This window comes from Histoplasma capsulatum, assembly GCF_000150115.1.
Source record: "Histoplasma capsulatum G186AR genomic scaffold supercont2.6, whole genome shotgun sequence".
Classification (NCBI taxonomy): domain Eukaryota; kingdom Fungi; phylum Ascomycota; class Eurotiomycetes; order Onygenales; family Ajellomycetaceae; genus Histoplasma; species Histoplasma capsulatum.
In genome coordinates, this window is record NW_025544806.1 from 1,622,312 (window position 1) to 1,640,688 (window position 18,377).

The window sequence follows — 18,377 nt, forward strand, 5'->3', positions numbered from 1 at the left end:
CGCATTTGGGCGACGAATGGGCTATCGGAAGAGGAGATGGAGGAAGAGAGGAGAATATGTGGGCCGAATGCGTTGCAGATGACGGGGAAGGAGTGGGGCCCTGGGAGAATTGGGAAACCTTCAATGGCTGAGCAGGAGGGAGAAGCGTTGGGGAAGTTGAAGAAGCTCAAGGAGGAGAGCGATGAGGTGGTGGAAGAGAAGAAGAAGAAGAAGAGGGAGGATGAGTGGTGATGTCCTGTTCAAGTAAGGAAAAGATATGGAGGGTGGAGGAAATTGTGTTTTACATAGATGGAATGAGCGAAATTTCTTTGTTCATGGCGTGACGGAAATGGATTGTTTTATTCTTCCCATGTATATAGTTATGACGATATTGGCATGCTGCACATGTGGCCACTTGGTTTTCGCACTATGAGCATTTATTGGCGTTGCTAGGGGATATACAGAATAAATATTTACCACTTAATGAGAATCGGTGCATTTTTAAAAGTCCTAGAATACTATACAAGTCATCAGAACATTACCCATCACACATCTATCATGCAGACCATCTTCATCCATGAGCAATAACCTTCCCTCCTAATTTTCGGAAATACGTGTCCTGCGCTGGTTACCCACCACTTCCCAATATGTCTCCTAGACGGCGTAAGTATCACCCGTGATCTTCTCATACGCCTCCTGATACTTCTCTCCGGTCCTCCTAACCACCTCTTCATCCATACTCACCCCATCTTTGCCCTTCAGCCCATTCTTGACCAGCCAATCCCGCAAAAACTGCTTATCAAAACTCTCCTGCGACTTTCCAACCTCATAGTTCGCAGCAGACCAGAACCGCGACGAGTCCGGCGTCAGGACCTCATCAACCAATACCACTTCATCCTTCTCCGTGTCCAGCCCGAACTCGAATTTTGTATCTGCGATGATGAGTCCCCGCTCGAGAGCGTGGGCGTGGGCGGTTTCGTAGAGTTTTAGGGCTAGGGAAGATATTATAGAAGCGTATTTGGGGCCGAGGAGGGTTACGGCTATAATAAAATTGTCAGCTATGTTATCGGGAATATAACATTTATGAAGGGAAAGGGTGGGGTGGGGTGTGCTGGAGGAGTGGGGTTGTTACCCTGATCAGGATGAATATTCTCATCATGCTCTCCCTGCTCCGCCTTGGTGCTGGGCGTATATATGGGTCCATCAGGAAATCGCTGGCTTTCCTTCAAGCCCTCCGGCATCTTCATACCATGCACAGTGCCAGATTGTTGATATTCTTTCCAGGCTGAACCGGTGATGTAGCCCCTTACAATGGCTTCGATGGGGAATACCTTTAACTTGCGCACTTGCATGCAGCGGTTTTGTAGGGCCGGTCGCAGTGATTCCGGAATCTGTGGGGGTAGGTCGAGCGTGAGGAAGTGCGTGCGTAGAGTCGGAATGGCGATGGTAAGTATTTTGAACCAGTGGGTTGTCAGGAGGGTGAGGAGGGTGCCTTTGTTAGGGATTGGCTGGTTCAATTAAGAAATATATTAGTAAACCAAGGATCTGGAGTATAGTTCCTCTTCTCTAAGTCACTGGATACTACTCGGGTATATGGTATACATTTGCCATAATTACGTCGTAGGCGGAGATGCGGTCTGTAGCTACGAAGAGGAGGGTTTGCGGGTCAACTTCGTACAGGTCGCGCACTTTACCCCGCGCGACGAGGGGGAGGATATTCTGCAGATTGCTGGTGGTCATTGGCTCGGCCATGGTTGCTGAGGAGGGATATATAAATGTGTGTTGGCATATCGGCGGAGAATAGCGGGGCGGAGAATAAAATAAATTTGATATTCCGTCACGGCGGGGGGGAATTAGTCAGGGCTTGGCATCAGAGCTCTTTTGACGCGCGGAAACGAATAGACGCCACTTTGATATAGACATTGGGGGAGTAGAACAACGCTATTAGCCAATATAAAAGTGGCCAAGGATGCTCTGAACACCAACACACATAATAGATATACGAAATACTCATATTTGCTTTTGCCTTCTGTTAGTAGCACCAATGTCCCAAATGGCTTGCTGATGCCATTCTTAGCCATGGCATACCTCCTTTTTTGAGCTATTCTATATGCACAATAATACCCTTTGAAAGAAAGAGTCAAAATGACTCGGTATCTCACCCCCTCCAAGATCTCCCTTCTAGCCCTTGTTTCCGTCTACGCTGAAGGCGTGGTCCCCAATTCTGCTATCATCCCCGTCCTCTCATTTCTAGTCTCCCATCTACTTCCTCCTCAGCCCTCAACTCAACATCTCACCTCAAGCAACACAACAACCCAAGATAGCAACCATGCCATTCCAATCCAAGACTTTGAGGCTGCCACGTCATCTCTAGCTTCCTCCATCCCAGGTAGAACCGTCTGGGACCTGCTCCTGAAAAGGCTATGGAAACTGGGCTGCTCCGACGCCCTGGACGAATTCTTCGCTGGCATACTAACCATGCTCACGAAGACGCGCGAGGATCAAATCAATGATCGGAACAATGGTATCGCGCCGCAGACGGGTCGTATGATGATCTCCCGCACATCCCTGCTAGGCATGTTCGTCAGGAGGGCGCATCTTGAGTACACCCGTCTGCAGTTCCATGATGCGGTGGCTCTGTGGCGGGGGTTTATCAAATACCGGTTACCGACGTACCAACTGTGGGCCAAGCGGAATCCGCTAGATAGCCAGATCGCGGTGGATGTTAATCTGGTTGAGCTTGGCCTAGATCTGACGAGTCCGCTGGTGAAGGTGGTGTATGGCGCGTTGGAAGAGGGGAAAGATGTGGAAGTGGGGATGAGCACGAGAGATATTGAGCGGCTGCTGGATTTTCAGGTTGGGGAGATGCAGAGTGCGTTACTTTTTTTTTTTTACTCGAATGAAATAGCGCTGCTACGATTCCCCTTCCCCTCTTTTTCTTGCTTTCGTTCTCTCTCTTTTACTGTTACCTTTACTTAATCAGTGGTAGGCTTTACTGATTTATAATCTAGGCAACGGATGCAGGATTACTGGTGAAATGAAATCACGTCTGGAACAGATGGTTATGTCTGGAGTATCTGTACCCAGCTCGCAACATTATATAAAGTAAGTACTTCACTATTCATCTCGCTGGAGACATGCTCAAATCGTACAACCCTGATTAGATTCCTTGATGCCTGGAAAGCAGGAGATTACCCCTCCTCCTTTGATCATCTACATCGCTACTTTGACTACACCATGCAAAGCCGTGATAGAACTTTCTATCAATATGCCCTTCTCAATCTTGCCATTCTCCAAGCCGACTTTGGCTGCCACGCGGAGGCTGTCGCAGCCATGCAAGAGGCCATTTCGATTGCCAGAGAAACCCATGACATGAGCTGCCTCAATTTCTGCATGAGCTGGCTTTACCACTTTGGAAAAGCCTTTCCAGATGAAATGAAGGACATTCAGAACACGGGCATGTTGGGCAGTGAAAAGGAAGGATTGGCATTTCTCCAGGCGAAGGCTAGAGAGACGGAAATGTGGGGTCTGCTAGGTACATCGTTACTTAGTGAAGCCAAACTGGAGCTGCAGAATGTAAGTGCACTCCGATTCCCGCTATTGGAACATTGGACTTTCGTAACATGCTCATTGTGAACTGCTACAGGGCGAGAGTGTGGCGTCAGCATTTGAACATATTGTCAAAGCCTCATTTCTCAATGTGACGAAGGACGCGCCTAATTTAGCTGGGCCTCTGCTTATGCTGCAAGCTTCGACATATTCTCGAATAGGTAATGATATTTTTTTTGGTCTTTGCTTTAAAACATACTCGGGATTTGCTAAGAATCGTGTAACGCTGAAGGGGTCGCACATCTGGCGTGGTCCAATTGCGAAATCTTTCGAGAATGCTATGCAGAACAAGCTCCACATGAAGACAACCTAAGAGTGACATGTCGGAGTAGCATGTTGGTAAGTAACACTTTTCTCGCGTGGCCTATAACGAAGGGTAAAAAGCTAACAGTCAGAAGCTGGCCGCTAGAGGAAGCTATGGCCTGTCTATGGCTCGGCTAAATGAGATATCTTCCGATTCGCTTCGAGTTCTTAGGATCCAACAGAATTGGACATTCTTTTGCGGACTTTTGAAGCTGCAAAGACAACTTCATCGGTAATTAAATTTCCTTCCCCTTTACAAAAGGATTGGCTGACCAATTAAGCAGAGATGATAAACTAGCAGCCGAGCAGCTTATATCACAACTACGTGCATGTGCTCCACCAGACACAGAATTAGTGTTGACACTCTCGCTCTTGGAGGTAGACTTTTTGATGCGAAAGGGTGACTACACAGCTGCGCTCGAAATAGTTGAGCGAAATGCCCAGTCGATGCGACAGGAGAACTTCGACGTTGCCACCCAGGTCAAATTGCTAGTGTACAAAGCAAGGATCTTTGACCAAACCAATCAACCCGAAAGAGGGTTCTCGTTAGCAATGAGAGCAGCCAATATCGCCCATCGATCACGGTATCTCCCTGGTCTGTGGGAGTCTATCGGCGTGCTCTCCGTGATCCTCATGGCCTTCAAAGAATTCGAAGCAGCCGTCGAGATTCTCGAGAGTATCGTACCTCAAGTTCACGAGTGCGAAGATGCGTATCTCACCGCGCGTACATATTCTCTATTAGCTGATGCCAACATGGGGCTGGCGGGACAAGTGCAGGTGCACAGCCAGGGGAGGGACAAAGTACGGCAGAAGGAGCATATGGCGCGGGCGGTGGAATTTATTGACTGCGCGTTTGGGGAGTTTTCAAATGTGGAGGATGTGCAGGGCCAATGCGAAATGATGGCGAAAAAGGCGACTGTGATGCATCTGTCTGGGGATCTGGTATTGGCAAATGATTATGCGGCCAAGTATCTGGACTTGAAGAAACAGGCTGCAGCAGAGAGATAAGGAAGGGTATGCAACAGTGGTGAATGCGTGTATCGTCTAATAGGGTTGTTCCATCTGCATAAGCACTCTTCCAAACTCTCTGATTTGTTCCACGAGAGTGAGGCTGGGATTAACATCCGTTTGTAGGCAATTATAACCTTGGATGAACCGGTAACAATAATATGACGTTGTCAAGTCCTCCTGGCGCTTCTCGACCTAAAACCGTATTCGAAATCCTTATTGAGTTTGAGCTCTCACATAACTTTGCGCCTTATTTAGCGTTGGGCGATAAGGTCTATTAACTGGAACTGTTGGATTCTTGACTGCTTATGCTTTTATTCGCCGTATATACGCTGAGTCATACCTCCCGCCCCCTCCCGCTTAAATTCCCGTCCCCAGCCATTTGCTTTCCTCACCATCTTCCATCCCCAAAGTCTTCCAGTCTGCTTGTCTTTGCTCACCGCTCTCCACTCTTCAAGACCCTCTCGTTTTACCTAAACTACACCTTATACTCCTTTTTAAGTCCGTCGCGACAAACAACGAGTTTATGTCAATCGAAAACCTCAAGACCTTCGGTAAGTCGCCACAATAACCTGGTTTCGTTCTTTCTTTTTCGACCCAGCCCCGAAGAACCAGCCAAGACCGCGTGCCACAACAGTCACGTCCCAGAGCTTTCTGGGTTTTATTGAGCATTCTACTGTCTCCGTCTGCTGCGGCTGTGTCTGGAAGTCATGGGTCTTTGGTGGCGCCGTTCAGAAATAGCGGGGTACCCGTGATGATCATGTTTTTGTGTATCAAAACAAACTGAAAGAAGGATGGTTTACTAACCAACCACGTGCTCTTCGTGGCTCTGCATGCAACAGACCCCTTCGCCGAAGCTGACGAAGACACCGGCGATACAAAACAATCCCAAAATTATATCCATATACGGATCCAACGTATGTTCTCCCTTTCTATTTTGCTGCTTTATTTATTCGTACGACACACAACTGACGTATGCTCGCAGAGCGCAATGGTCGCAAGACCCTGACCACTGTCCAAGGTCTCCCTAAAAAGTTCGATCAGAAGAAAATCCTCAAGGTCATTAAGAAGAAGTTCGGTACGTGTTGATCTGCTCATCCCGAGTGCTCTGGGATTCGTTTTTGCTAAACCAGGATCACAGCTTGCAATGGCACCATCGTCAACGACAGTGAGATGGGCGAGGTGATCCAGCTCCAAGGGGATCAGCGCAAGGATGTCCAAGAATTTTTGGTCGATAAGAAGGAAGGACTCGAACTCGACGCGAAGACCATAAAGGTATGTTCCACTTACAGTTGACTTGAGAAACACGGCTTTCTTTCTAGTGACATAAATCTAACAAAGTGTCTTCTATATAGGTCCATGGGTTCTAAGCCAATCTCATCACGCCCGTCCCGTATCGTCTTCTCAGTCCACTCCAGAGGATCTATAAGAGCCATATCATTAGTCACCTTTGTCCACTGACTGGGGAGGCTCCCTCTGTGGAGAGATCGCCCTTGATCCGTTATTGGTCTATGAATTGCGTATTACCGTGCAGAATTTCCGTCCTGCGATTTAGCGGTCTGGATAGGATAGAGAGTGATTGGGCAGTCGATTTCATGTGATTCTTAGAACAAAAACGCCAACCATCACAACCGAGGGGAAAGATCACGCCCGCCTCCTCCCTTTTAAATCCGAGTAGACGGGACGATGACGGGACGAGGCGTTGATGAGATACCCCATGATCTGGAAAACCATCTTCTGTTACTTTTTAATGTTTGTTTTTCAGTTATTCATTACAGCTCAGATGACGACAATGGGATGATGGCGATGTGCAAATTGCTCCCTCTTGATGACTTCGTTATTTTTTTTTTAGTCGTTATGAAGTACCACCGAAATGAATCAACAGCTGCATTTAATAGTAATGATAATAAAGGCGGAAGAATAGGTGAACGTCTCGCCGGGTTGTTGATTAAACCAAGCATCGCGTGGGGTGAAGTTTGTAATGTGGCAACACATGGGTCCAAAGTTCCGGTTTGTTTAGATTCTTCGTCGGAACCGCCTTGGCCCTGATTTGCTTTTCTCATTGCCAAATGTTGATAAATCCCATAGTTACTTATCACAAAATGACTATGAATCATCTTCGGAAATAATTGGCGACTTGCTTTTCTTCTTTTTTTTTTTTATAATTCAGATTCAGCATAAAATATCAAGGTCTTCCTAAAGTAGATAACCAACTACCTAATTAAATATATTATTATCTAACCCCCCAGCCGAAAGAGTTCGTTGCGATAATCTTGCTTCCATGCTGTGACTTCCGGCAGGCACAGATAAACTGCTCTTCTACATCTTTTTCTAAACAGTGTGATATTGAAATAGAAGAGAGTAAATTGAAAAGAAGCCAAACAAGGGTGGGGGGGATGAAGTCATGATTTGAGAAAGGGAAGATACATATCATCACATTAGGTAGTTGTGAATTATGGCAAAGAGGAAAAACGTCAATAAGCTTTCTCGTCCAAGATCATTGCTTTGTTTTTTTTTTCTTTCTATGAGCGAAAAGAAGAAGGAACAAAATGGAAAATGGGGATCAAAATTCATATGAACGAATGGACGAATGAATGAAAAATGGAATGGGGAAATGTACTTTGTGAATGAATCACCACTGTTGTTACCTGAGAATTCGGCATATAAAGCTTGCCCATGTTCGACATCGATGAAGAAGAGAAAAGAGAGGAAAGGAAAAGAAACGAAACGAAAAGAAAATCCAAGAAAACATCACCTCTTTCTATCCAGTTGATCCCTCACCTCCAAACCGGTATTGAGCAATCATCTGCACGCCAAATTCCAGTATTTCCTTCCCCATAACAAATAATGGGACTTCAGGTTCATTTTCGCGTGTAAGATGCAACTGCAAAAGCAAGGAGCACATGCTTAGGAAGCTGGCGATTGAGAAAACATAGATCGTCGCAAAGGTTTCTTTTTTAATGTTAATTTGACGCTGGGTGGTGTGGTAGACGAACGAGAGGACCTGTTTATGGAGGCAACGGAAGCGTTAGATATCAAAAGGCTAAATAAACGGGTGCCCGCATACGTATATGTATGACGTTTTGGTGGAACGAACCGATGCAATTGATATCCAGGCTGGAAGCAGGAGGCGGGGATCTGAGGAGGCACCGGATAGATAAAGGATCCACGACGTGAGGTAGGCAAGAAGGCCGTTTGTAGCCAAAAGTCGAATCACAACAGCAGCGGGTGTATAATTAAGAAGCCTTGGGTTTTCTGTATTAGTTTAACGGTAATGAATATGGCCGGTCCGCTGCGACGATCTGTCTGGGCGAATGCTCAGGAGGAATTTGGGGAAGCTCACCATCTAGACATCATACAATCTGTAAAAAAATAAAATAAATATGCAGACGCCGAACACTGAGAGACAGGAAATAAGTTAGCAAGAAGTGTTTTTATACGTATTATACGTCCTTTAACCTCCATCGTCTCCAGGCAAACAAGGCTATGCACACGGGATTCAGCTGCAAAGACAAAAGAGACAAAGCAGGGAAAATACCCAAATAATAGCCAATGCCACTTCTGTAACCCTGAACCGCCTCTCCACGTCCCAATCGGCCGCAGCACCCCTCACAATAGCCGCTGTCCACCCCTCATGCCAAAAATGGGGCCTGATACGCAGTAGCTCTGCTAAGAACGTGAAAGCACAACGCAAGCCCCACCATGCCGCCGGAAGGACACTAAGGCCCCGACAAAGCAACAAGGGAATATACCAGCGGCGGTCAACGCCTAGAATCACTGCAACTCGAGGATGGAGTGAGAATAATACGTCACGGCCATGAAGAGCGGGTGTATCTGACGGCTGCGACTGCTGGGAGGGCTCTGCGGACGGAGAGAAAGCATTGGAGGACGAAAACGGAGGTGGAGAATCGTTCGAGGGCGCCGAGCGAGCGCGGTATGATCTTAGTACATTGCGGGAACGAGATTGGGACTGTGGAAGGGGAGCATGGCGAGAAGTGGGAGGGGTGGGTTTGGTGTTCGAGGAGGAAGACGCCAGTCTTTTGAGTTGACGACTGTTGCAGCCGTGGGCACTCAGGAAATATGTTTGTCTAAAGCAGATTGAAAAAGATGAAAATCAGGGAACTGTTTTGTTGGAGGACGAAAGGATTGGTTGTAATTTCTCTATTGAATGGGTGTTGTTGTCTATGGAGTGGTTGGCTTGGATTGTCCATGAAGTTGATCATGTCGGCAATGACCAGAGTCAGGTGAGTGGGCCTAAGGCACAGATGCTTTGGTCAGCGCTAGTAGCTCCTCCGACGTCGGCGCTGGCTGTCGTTAAACCAGCCCCGAGCTCTAGGGGATAACCGCTGGCTAGGGGGCGTCTCCGGCGTCCACCACCACTATCTTCGCGGTCTCTCAATCGCCTTTTATACCAGTTGGATCTTTTAGACTTCCAAGGTTCATGTCCTCGACACAGACCATGTGGTTCACCCACAGTTGATTGGGGCGCTAACAGAGCTCATATCCATGGATGGTAGGTAGCAACACAGTCGAGGATTGCCTAGATAAAGTTCTGTTCCTAGCACGTCCGCTGGTTGCTGTTGTACCTATTTGAAAGTTGAATATGAAGCAATAACTAATTGATCCGAATTGTTATTAGTGCGGACACTATCTTGAAACAGCTGCCATGCAGGAATCTCTCCGACGACTAGCCTCATCCTCTAACCCATCAATTGTGTCCTGCTCTAATCGCTATCCAACCCTGTAGCCAACACAACGAAGGCAAGCGGCAATGGTCCCGTTCAAAAAAAAATGGCTAATTTATGTTATTCTGTCCGCTGTTCTCCTGTTTGCCTATCGAAGAACCGTCCTGTACGCCTTCGCCCCAGGTGCCAATTACTCAAAGCCGCCGAAAGGATTCAAATTCGAATGGAAGTACTTCAAGGAAAACCACCCCGTGAAATCATTTGTCCCCCTACCTTCTGGCCCGGTTAAAACGCTCCCCAAGGTTCAGCATGCGTTCTCAGATCAATCCTTCAAAGAAATTCTGTCGAAGCAAAAGTCCCGACAGGAAGCTGTCAAACAAACGTTCCTTCGTGCCTGGAATGCGTACAGGAATTACGCATGGATGCACGACGAAGTTACTCCTCTCACAAGAGGATCTTACAACACTTTTGGCGGATGGGCAGCTACCCTTGTTGACAGTCTTGACACCCTATGGATAATGGACCTGAAAGATGAATTCCAGGAAGCTGTTGGCGCCGTTGCTGACATCGACTTCACCATGACTAAATCCGTGGAAATCAACGTCTTTGAAACAACAATCCGCTACCTCGGCGGCCTTCTATCAGCTTATGATCTAAGCGGAGAGCCGGGGCTTCTCACCAAGGCCACAGAGCTGGGAAACATTCTCTACGTTGCCTTTGACACTCCAAACCGCATGCCTGTTACACGCTGGAAAATCCATGCCGCGTTCCTCCACCACAAGCAAGAGGCCTCTGCCCACTGCCTCCTTGCCGAAATCGGCTCCCTGACGATGGAATTTACCCGCCTGTCGCAACTCACCAAGGACCCTAAATGGTACGATGCTGTTCACCGAGTTACAAAACTATTCGAGGAACAACAGGGGGAAACGATGCTTCCGGGAATGTGGCCTCTTATTCTCGATGCGCGCAAGCGAAATCTACAGGGGCAAAGGAATAGCTTCACTCTGGGCGCGATGGCTGACTCCTTCTACGAGTACCTGCCCAAGATGCACGCGCTGCTGGGTGGGGTGGATGATATGTATGGGCGAATGTACAAAGATGCCATGGCTGTGGTGGCCAAACATGTCCTTTATAGGCCCATGGTGCCAGACAATGCAGATATACTCTTTTCCGGCATGGTGACTGCGTATGCCAATAGAAATGTCCAGCTCAGTGCCGAGGGCCAGCATCTCGTCTGCTTTGCCGGTGGCATGTTTGCACTGGGGTCCAAATTATTCGATATCCCAGCCCATATGGATATTGCGCGTAAACTTACAGACGGGTGTATCTGGGCATACAAAGCGACTCCCTCAGGGATGATGCCCGAGGTATTCCACATGGTTCCATGCGCAGCCAACGAACCTTGCTTCTGGGATGAGGCAAAGTACAAGAAGGCAGTAGCTGACGCACATGAAAATTCCCGGCCCTCTCCCAACCAAGGACAAGGACAAGACCAAGACAACAGCGCAGAGGCAATCATAGCTCGCGAACGCCTCCCCAAGGGTATTAAATCCATAACGGACAGGCGGTATATCCTTCGCCCGGAAGCCATCGAGAGTGTCTTTATTCTATATCGCACTACCGGCCGGACGGAGCTTCTCGATACGGCATGGGAGATGTTCACGGCCATTGAGGACATGACGAAGAGTCCCTATGGAAATGCGGGACTGGATGACGTTACGACTGCGACAGGAGCGACCGGGGAAGTGCCGTTGTCAAACCGCATGGAGAGCTTCTGGCTAGCGGAGACCTTGAAATATTTTTATTTGATGTTCAGTGATCCTAGTTTGGTTAGCTTGGATGAATATGTGTTTAATACGGAGGCGCATCCCTTTCGGCGAATGGCGTGATTACGGTCCACTGTCAATTGCTGCATGTTCATTGCGAATTTATGTATATAGCTGCAGAGTTGCTTTAACTCTTTTTTTTGCATTTGGGTGCTGTTGTCCCACTAGCTTCTTTCGATAATCCTGATGTTGTGTAGATGTGCAGAACTTAAATAGAGTACATTTGAATATATTATTGAAGATATCTATGATAAATCTCGGGAAAGAAATTATTGTAGTTTGCCAATCTTACATGATTCATGGTCATCATAAAATAGTTCCTTTTATCCCTTGATCCCTAGTGTATCATCAAACAACGGGACAATGCCGAACGAGAAACCATATTCGCTATCCCCCCATCACATCCACCTGCTATTCATAGAATTACAGGGCATATCAAGAAATAGCTGTGAAGCCTGCGGATGTACCCAAAAATCAAACACCGTTGCTGTCATGTAATGTACAGTACATATACACATGAATATCTCGTCTTGTTCCATTACACATGTACTTGAATTCCTCGTCACAAATGGTAGAATTGTAGCTGGATTTTGTGGACGCAAATCTCGAAGCACTTTCACGTGTTTCCGTCTCTGGCTTGTCCAGGGACAGTACAGCTGAAGGAAAGATAGAATTCACCGTTGACGGGATCTAAGTGTTGATTGCTGTGGGGGGGGGAAGGATGCAGGAGAGTCAACCCAACACAGCTGCGAAGGAGGATATGTCGGTCCCTAGGTTAGACTGTCAAGCTTGTTTGAGCAACCATCTAAGTCCACCACGTATGATGACATGAATCACATCATTTAACACATTTTGCAACCAACAGTTTGGAAAGATGACCTGAATTTTCAAGAGAATTATCTGAAATTTTCTGGGCAACATTTTTGTGTTAACGATCATTGGCCTCAAAAGAGCACTTAACATCCGCTAATTAAAGGATGTCAATGTTTGTGTTTCTCAAAAAGGTTTGTATGAAAAATATATAAAAGTCGAAGTTGAGCTTGGATATTATCGATTGTACACTAATCCCAAAAAGGCAGTCAATTTTTCTTGTCGACTTTCGGATTAAAAAAAACGTCCCAAGAGGTCGGAGAAAATATCTCCAACAAGAATGTAAAGTGCTCCTAGGTCCAATCCTTCTCAACACTGCGCTCAACGGGACCCTCCGCACTCATCCTACATCCACCCTCCCTCCCAATTGGTCCACCCGGTGTGCTCCTTATTGCAATGACATCCTCCATCGCTCCCCGCTCCTCCGCCCTTCTCAACTTCACCTCGCGGACCACCATCACCGCTCCCTATACTCACCTCCGATCCTCCCCTCGATCTTCCCTTTCCCCGTCATTGTCTTCGCGATGTCGCCTTCTATCACACCGTCCCTTCTCCAGCACAACACAGCGGGATGCCTCAATGAGAAACGCCCAGATATTGCGGCCACAACCGCCAGCCTCCATGAGCTCGAAAAACCAGGTAAAAGAAGCCCTGAGATCAATGAAGGAGGGGTCAATTCCAGATGATATGGGGCTTTTGCCGGGCACCTTTATCCGACCTCTGTGGAGGAATATGCCGTCGATATTCAAATACCCAAAGGAGCGGTTGTGGATGGAGTGGGTATCAGTGAGGGCCAAATTTCAGGACTTTGCTGGGTGAGCTTGTGATATAATTATATTCCTCCCAGTTCTATACACCCTGTTTATTACGAGTCAGGGCAGGTCCCTCAGTAACAATATGTGTTACTCTGGCTTTGGGGATAAAATCCAGCTGACAAGTTACTCCGGCGCAATCGTGGCCGCGTCTTAACACCGCTCCCGTTCAGCGTCCTAGCATATTGCAAATATCTCAATAGGAAAAACAAACTTCCTCTCCGTCTCCGCGAGCGAAAACGCGCTGCTCTCGACCTCTACAAAACCATGTACACAGCCTACGCAGCGTAAGTCCTCCGTCCTTGTTAGATGGAGAGAGAACCACTCCGCTGACCAAAAACCCTCCCAAACGCAAAACTCAGCGCCGACACCGCGACCCTTCAAACCATCTGCTGCAACAGCCTCCGCGACCAATTTCTCAAACGAATCTCCAAACGACCCGCACATGGCAAAAAGCTCGTCTGGACCCTGCACAAATTCATAAAATTCCCCTTCTCAACGACCCTGACAGGGGCGCGCGTGATAGCCGACCGTGCCGCGCAGGTGGGCCACGGCGTCGGTATCCGTCAGGTCGTTGTGCGCATCCAGAGCCACCAATCACTCGTCCGCCCCTCTCCCGCAGCCGACACCCAGAACAGCAATGGCAGCAATGGCACACAATCGCAAAGTGCAGCGGTCGCGGAAGCAAAGAGTCAGAAGTCCACGGAATATATTGTGTTGCAGAAGATGTTGGTTGCCGGGAAGGAGGGGGATTGGAAGGTGTGGGGATTTACGAATGAGACGACGATGGAGGATATGGAGACGAATCCCGCATTTGCGAAGGGGTTGTCGTTGAAGGACCGGTTGGAGCTTATGTCCGGAGCGAAATTTTGAGAAAGAGGTATGGTTCGTTCTGGCAATTGGCTGGAGGGAGACGGGGGGGAGATGGCTCATTTCTGAGAAGGGTTCCCCCCGGAAATTGTCATATTTTGGTTTTGAACTTGCTCTAGCATAAGCTGATGCGGGTGTTTTAGTGATTTCTATTAATTTTGCCAAAATTTTTCATATGGGTTTCACGAGACGAGCATGGTTGAGCCGATCCCGCGAATGCTTATTCTTATTCCCCTACATATTGTATATATAGATTTCCCCCCCTGTTTTTTACTTTTTCAACAATGTATAACTAAGTAAAACATATCCTTCCTGATTCCCCGTTCAAACGACAGAACTCCAAACCCCCAAGAGAAAGAAGACCAACGGGGGCAATGTTTATAGTGTATATGTGGTTATCTTTCTATATACACCCATGGACGGGCATTAGTATAACTATATACCTTATATGTAAGTAATCGTGCGTATGGGGTAGTTCCTTTCTCCAAAACCCTGCTGTAAAATCGCCCTTGAACCCGCCAACTCAACGTAAAACTAAATATAATCCAAATCTCCTCCCATCACAGACCAGCCTCCCAACAGTGCTAATCAAAACAAAAAGAAGGTATAGTTCAAAAAACGATAGATGTGACAACAAAATAGGCCCTCCCATTTCGCCTCATCCCTGGGTATATGCAGAACAATATGGGTAACGAAAGATATCCTATATAATTTCCAGGGTACAAGAATCGAAGCTACCTGGGTAAATGCCTACGTTGGTATATACGGGCGCGGACGTGAGTGGAACGAGACAATCGACACAACGCTCAAGGGGCCGGAGCTGCTGATGTGCAGTACACCCATGCACAATAGATGCGGCTATTCAATTCATGCCTCGAGGTCGAGAACGAAAACAACGCACAGGGCATGATAGCTGGAGCATCGCATTCGCGTGAGTTTTTTCCGTCACAATTTTAGCCACCTGCTCGCCGCCACCCGCTCCCGTAGCGACGTTTTAGGCCCATTATTAGAAGTGATATATCCCTCTTCGACATCTTTATTGGAAGCAAATGAGGGTCCTCCGAGACCAGGCTCAATATTAGCTATCGCCTCATCAGATGAATAGGGGCGGGATGGCTGAGGGGGTGGTTCTGGCTTGTCCAACGCATCGAATCTGCGATGCTGCCGTTTTGCTAGGAGGTAGTGGTAGCTCAATCGGAGAAGTAGTGCGCCGATTCCGAATAAGATGCCTCCAAGAGGGGCGGCAACGAATGCGCCTGTGTGGACAGCGTTAATAGTCACAGACTTCACCATGCGATTATCAAGCATAGTCACAGACTTCACCATGCGATTATCAAGCAATTGGTAGAAGCGGGGTATACGATGTGGGGGCACAAAACATACCAAAGGCACTCCAGTCTTCGCCATAAAGACCATTTCCCAACAGAATCAACTTAGCGCCCGCATGCGCGTCACCGAAATAAATCGTCCCGAAAATGAAGACGGACAAAATACCGCCCAACCCTCCAACAACGACCTCGAACCCCGTCCACCAATACATTTTATCCCATAGCCCGAACACCAGCACGGGAATGGAGGACGCAGACACGAGATCTGATATCAAGAAAATCTGCAGCACGCTGGGAGACTTGAGCGCAACAACCACCACGGGGATAATACACAGGACCACGAGAATGCGCACATATATCAGCGGCAGGCGGTTGCGGAAGAGATCATTACTCCCTGTACTGACCATGGCGGACTGTAAGCTGTCAAAAGCAGCAGTGCTAAGCGAGACTGTCATGACGAGCACGATACCGACCACCCAGCCAGGAAGCTGCTCGAGGAGCAAGAAGAAGGCGATTGAGCCCAACTGGGGTGGGTCACCTGGCCACGCGCCAGACCACGCAGCGAGCAATCCCGTCACACCGACCAGGGTGAGAATGCAGAAGACAGCGCCGCTGGCAAGAGATACACCGATGCGTAGGTCGCGATCGGTCTTAGAGGCGAAAGTACGCAGCCAGAAGTTCGATAGGAAGAAATCGTTGGTCAAGATGGCTACGGGCAGGATGTATATCAACTGCCAACCGAGGAGCGACGGTCCCAAGAGGCCAGATGAATCGATGAGCGACTTGTCGATATGGACCTCGGTGCCGACGGTGATGACCGCAATGACGATAAGGCCTACCACCATTGCTCCTTGTACATTGTCCGTGACGAATGACACTTTGAAGCCGCCTAGGGATGTGTAGACTGTCGTCACGACGACTTCAACTATCACCACTGGCAATCCGTTGAGGCCGGTAAGCGCATTGATTATCTGTTGTAACGCAGAGAGTTCCGCAACCATATAAAGGAACAATGTAATCAATCTATTCATGATAAAGTTAGATTTTCCCATCCAAGCTTAAATCAAACAAACAGGACTGGGAATGGGACCTAGAAACATACGTCAGTATGCTCAGGTATATCCCGGCGACAATGCCATATCTCTGTCTCGCCCATTCAGTCAGGACAAAACCCTCAGGGCATTTACGGCGAATTATCGGGCCCAAATATCCAAAAACCAGGAGAGGCAGTGCCGAAGCCAACCCATATACAACTAATCCCTGGACGCCGGCAATAGTTGCGATTTCAGGATATGTAAATAAAATCCCGGATCCAAGAGCTGTAATAAGCGAAAAGGAAAAACGAGGTAGAGGATTCCTAGAGTTAGCTTATCCACAGAACGTCCAAACATGAGTAAAAGGGGAGTATGAGGAGACAGAGAAGCGGCAGCACATTTCCCACGCAAGCATTAACTTGGTCGAGTGTTCCACGGTACAATCTCAGCATCATGCCTGCGCTGGTATACCTCGATAATCTCTCCGTGCGTTTGAAAGAAAAACAAGAGCCAGCGACAGCAAGCCATTGCCCCCGGAGGTGGATTATCAAGCGTATCCAATGCTGCAATCAGCGCCCGTAGTGAAGCCGCAGCAGATGCTGCTCTGGACTCACAATTTCTGGAAGAATGGGAGGGGAGTTTTTGGGTGTATATGCAATCTTGGGAGGGGCCTACAAGCAGGTCGACCCGACACAACATATATCTATATATATTGGTGTGACAACTGCCATATCTTCCTTCCCAATCCCTTCCCCTCCTGCCCTGCAAGCCCAGAACAGCATCCACTGAACTGAACTCTCGAATACGAACCTTCTCTATGCTGCGATGGAAACATCATCAAAAATCCGGATTTCATTATGAATATGAGTTCCGTCATCTCCCTCCACATCCGTTTTAAAACTCTTCCTTCCGCCACTTCCTTCGTGAGACTTCGTGAATTGTATATTGTATACTCATGAAGCCGGGGCGTCGAAGCAAAAGAAACAAGACGTTATCGAACGCGATGGAATATCGCGTACGCCGTCACTTCCTCTCCTTTCTCAATTGTGCGTTTCCACCAGCGCCATCTCCGTGGACACAGCTGCTTAACGCCGTATTTATGTTTGCCTGCTGCCGCTTCTCATAGAGGAGAGGGAGGGAGCAATTGGGCCGCAACAGCGCACTGTCTGCGCAACTCACCGGACGCGATAAAGTTTAGAGCAAGAGGGATTGCTATGCAAATTTAACGAGAAAATATATGCGTTAGCCAGAGGCGGTGTGGGGAGAGCGATGGATTTTGGAAAATGGGAGCAGGCGGGGCAGGGGTGGGGTAAGGTCGGACGGGGTACGGGAATCCTGAAGAAGAGGGGCCATGTATGTATGTATGTATATATGGAGGTAGAGAACTGATAGGAATTAGAGGTTTCGCTCTAGCGTTTCTAACCCTTCTGCGTGCCATTGCTTGACACGAAGTCTTTTGCGGTTTGCTTTCGAAGCCGATATGCGATGAAGAGACCGAGTATACTGCGCGCCAACGGACCCGGAAAGTTAACCTCCGCCTATAATGAAATTTACAAAAAGAGTATATGGGTATTGGAGAGTGTGGTCGTACAGGAAAGCCCCCAGCGTCAAGTAAATCAAGGCATTCGATGCCTGGAAAGACGGTTTGCCCATGCTCTGGGCTGAGGAGTCGCAAAGCTATAGATGCGGAGTACGGACTTGCAGATAATGACGTCGGTATGGATGTGTGGTTAACACAGAAAAACTCACGACGAGAAATCAATCTAGGCAATGAAGGAAGGAGAAGCAAAGCACAAAGGAAACTGAGGGCAAACGGAAATATATTTTCTTTTTATTCGTCCCACCAGCGCGAGTTGCGGCTAAATTCAGAAAATTGTGCGCCCGCGAGCGATTAGGTCATCGTTCGGCGCAAGAACCGGGCTTGGCGCGGTCGGGATATCACGTGGGTGTCGTCATCCAGACATGGAAAGAAAAACTGAACAGCAACCACGGGGTTGAATTAACAACAAATAGCCTGGGGTAGATAGCTAAACAATATACCTTTGTATCTCGC

At 47.9% G+C, this 18,377-nt stretch overlaps 8 protein-coding genes across 8 annotated transcripts; 5 read left to right on the forward strand and 3 right to left on the reverse strand.

The window, feature by feature from the left end:
- Positions 1–633: 633 nt before the first annotated feature.
- Positions 634–1,764, reverse strand: HCBG_05270 (phosphoribosyl-aminoimidazole-succinocarboxamide synthase; the record flags this gene model as incomplete). Its single annotated transcript, XM_045432319.1, has 3 exons — positions 634–1,019; positions 1,112–1,487; positions 1,582–1,764. 3 exons carry the CDS (start codon positions 1,729–1,731, stop codon positions 634–636), a joined length of 912 nt encoding a protein of 303 aa, XP_045287531.1.
- A 360-nt stretch (positions 1,765–2,124) lies between these two features.
- On the forward strand, positions 2,125–4,899 carry HCBG_05271 (anaphase-promoting complex protein; the record flags this gene model as incomplete). The annotated part of the gene is made up of 7 exons (XM_045432320.1): positions 2,125–2,851; positions 2,991–3,084; positions 3,144–3,555; positions 3,626–3,749; positions 3,821–3,927; positions 3,987–4,123; positions 4,176–4,899. The coding sequence occupies 7 exons, from the start codon at positions 2,125–2,127 to the stop codon at positions 4,897–4,899; spliced, it is 2,325 nt and encodes a 774-aa protein (XP_045287532.1).
- Positions 4,900–5,319: 420 nt separating this feature from the next.
- HCBG_05272 (translation initiation factor 3) lies at positions 5,320–7,026 on the forward strand (the record flags this gene model as incomplete). Its single annotated transcript, XM_045432321.1, has 5 exons — positions 5,320–5,453; positions 5,742–5,816; positions 5,885–5,977; positions 6,041–6,174; positions 6,255–7,026. The coding sequence occupies 5 exons, from the start codon at positions 5,426–5,428 to the stop codon at positions 6,267–6,269; spliced, it is 345 nt and encodes a 114-aa protein (XP_045287533.1).
- A 634-nt stretch (positions 7,027–7,660) lies between these two features.
- On the reverse strand, positions 7,661–9,122 carry HCBG_05273 (uncharacterized protein; the record flags this gene model as incomplete). Its single annotated transcript, XM_045432322.1, has 5 exons — positions 7,661–7,783; positions 7,997–8,144; positions 8,243–8,298; positions 8,438–8,869; positions 9,039–9,122. The coding sequence occupies 5 exons, from the start codon at positions 9,120–9,122 to the stop codon at positions 7,661–7,663; spliced, it is 843 nt and encodes a 280-aa protein (XP_045287534.1).
- A 548-nt stretch (positions 9,123–9,670) lies between these two features.
- HCBG_05274 (glycosyl hydrolase) lies at positions 9,671–11,563 on the forward strand (the record flags this gene model as incomplete). The annotated part of the gene is made up of 1 exon (XM_045432323.1): positions 9,671–11,563. One exon carries the CDS (start codon positions 9,671–9,673, stop codon positions 11,471–11,473), a length of 1,803 nt encoding a protein of 600 aa, XP_045287535.1.
- Positions 11,564–12,676: 1,113 nt separating this feature from the next.
- On the forward strand, positions 12,677–14,277 carry HCBG_05275 (uncharacterized protein; the record flags this gene model as incomplete). Its single annotated transcript, XM_045432324.1, has 3 exons — positions 12,677–13,095; positions 13,266–13,379; positions 13,455–14,277. 3 exons carry the CDS (start codon positions 12,677–12,679, stop codon positions 13,963–13,965), a joined length of 1,044 nt encoding a protein of 347 aa, XP_045287536.1.
- Positions 14,278–14,907: 630 nt separating this feature from the next.
- On the reverse strand, positions 14,908–17,166 carry HCBG_05276 (urea transporter; the record flags this gene model as incomplete). Its single annotated transcript, XM_045432325.1, has 4 exons — positions 14,908–15,218; positions 15,346–16,313; positions 16,393–16,609; positions 17,135–17,166. 2 exons carry the CDS (start codon positions 16,289–16,291, stop codon positions 14,908–14,910), a joined length of 1,257 nt encoding a protein of 418 aa, XP_045287538.1.
- On the forward strand, positions 16,778–17,989 carry HCBG_05277 (uncharacterized protein; the record flags this gene model as incomplete). Its single annotated transcript, XM_045432326.1, has 4 exons — positions 16,778–16,810; positions 17,300–17,339; positions 17,571–17,677; positions 17,777–17,989. 4 exons carry the CDS (start codon positions 16,778–16,780, stop codon positions 17,987–17,989), a joined length of 393 nt encoding a protein of 130 aa, XP_045287537.1.
- Between the last annotated feature and the right edge of the window lie 388 nt (positions 17,990–18,377).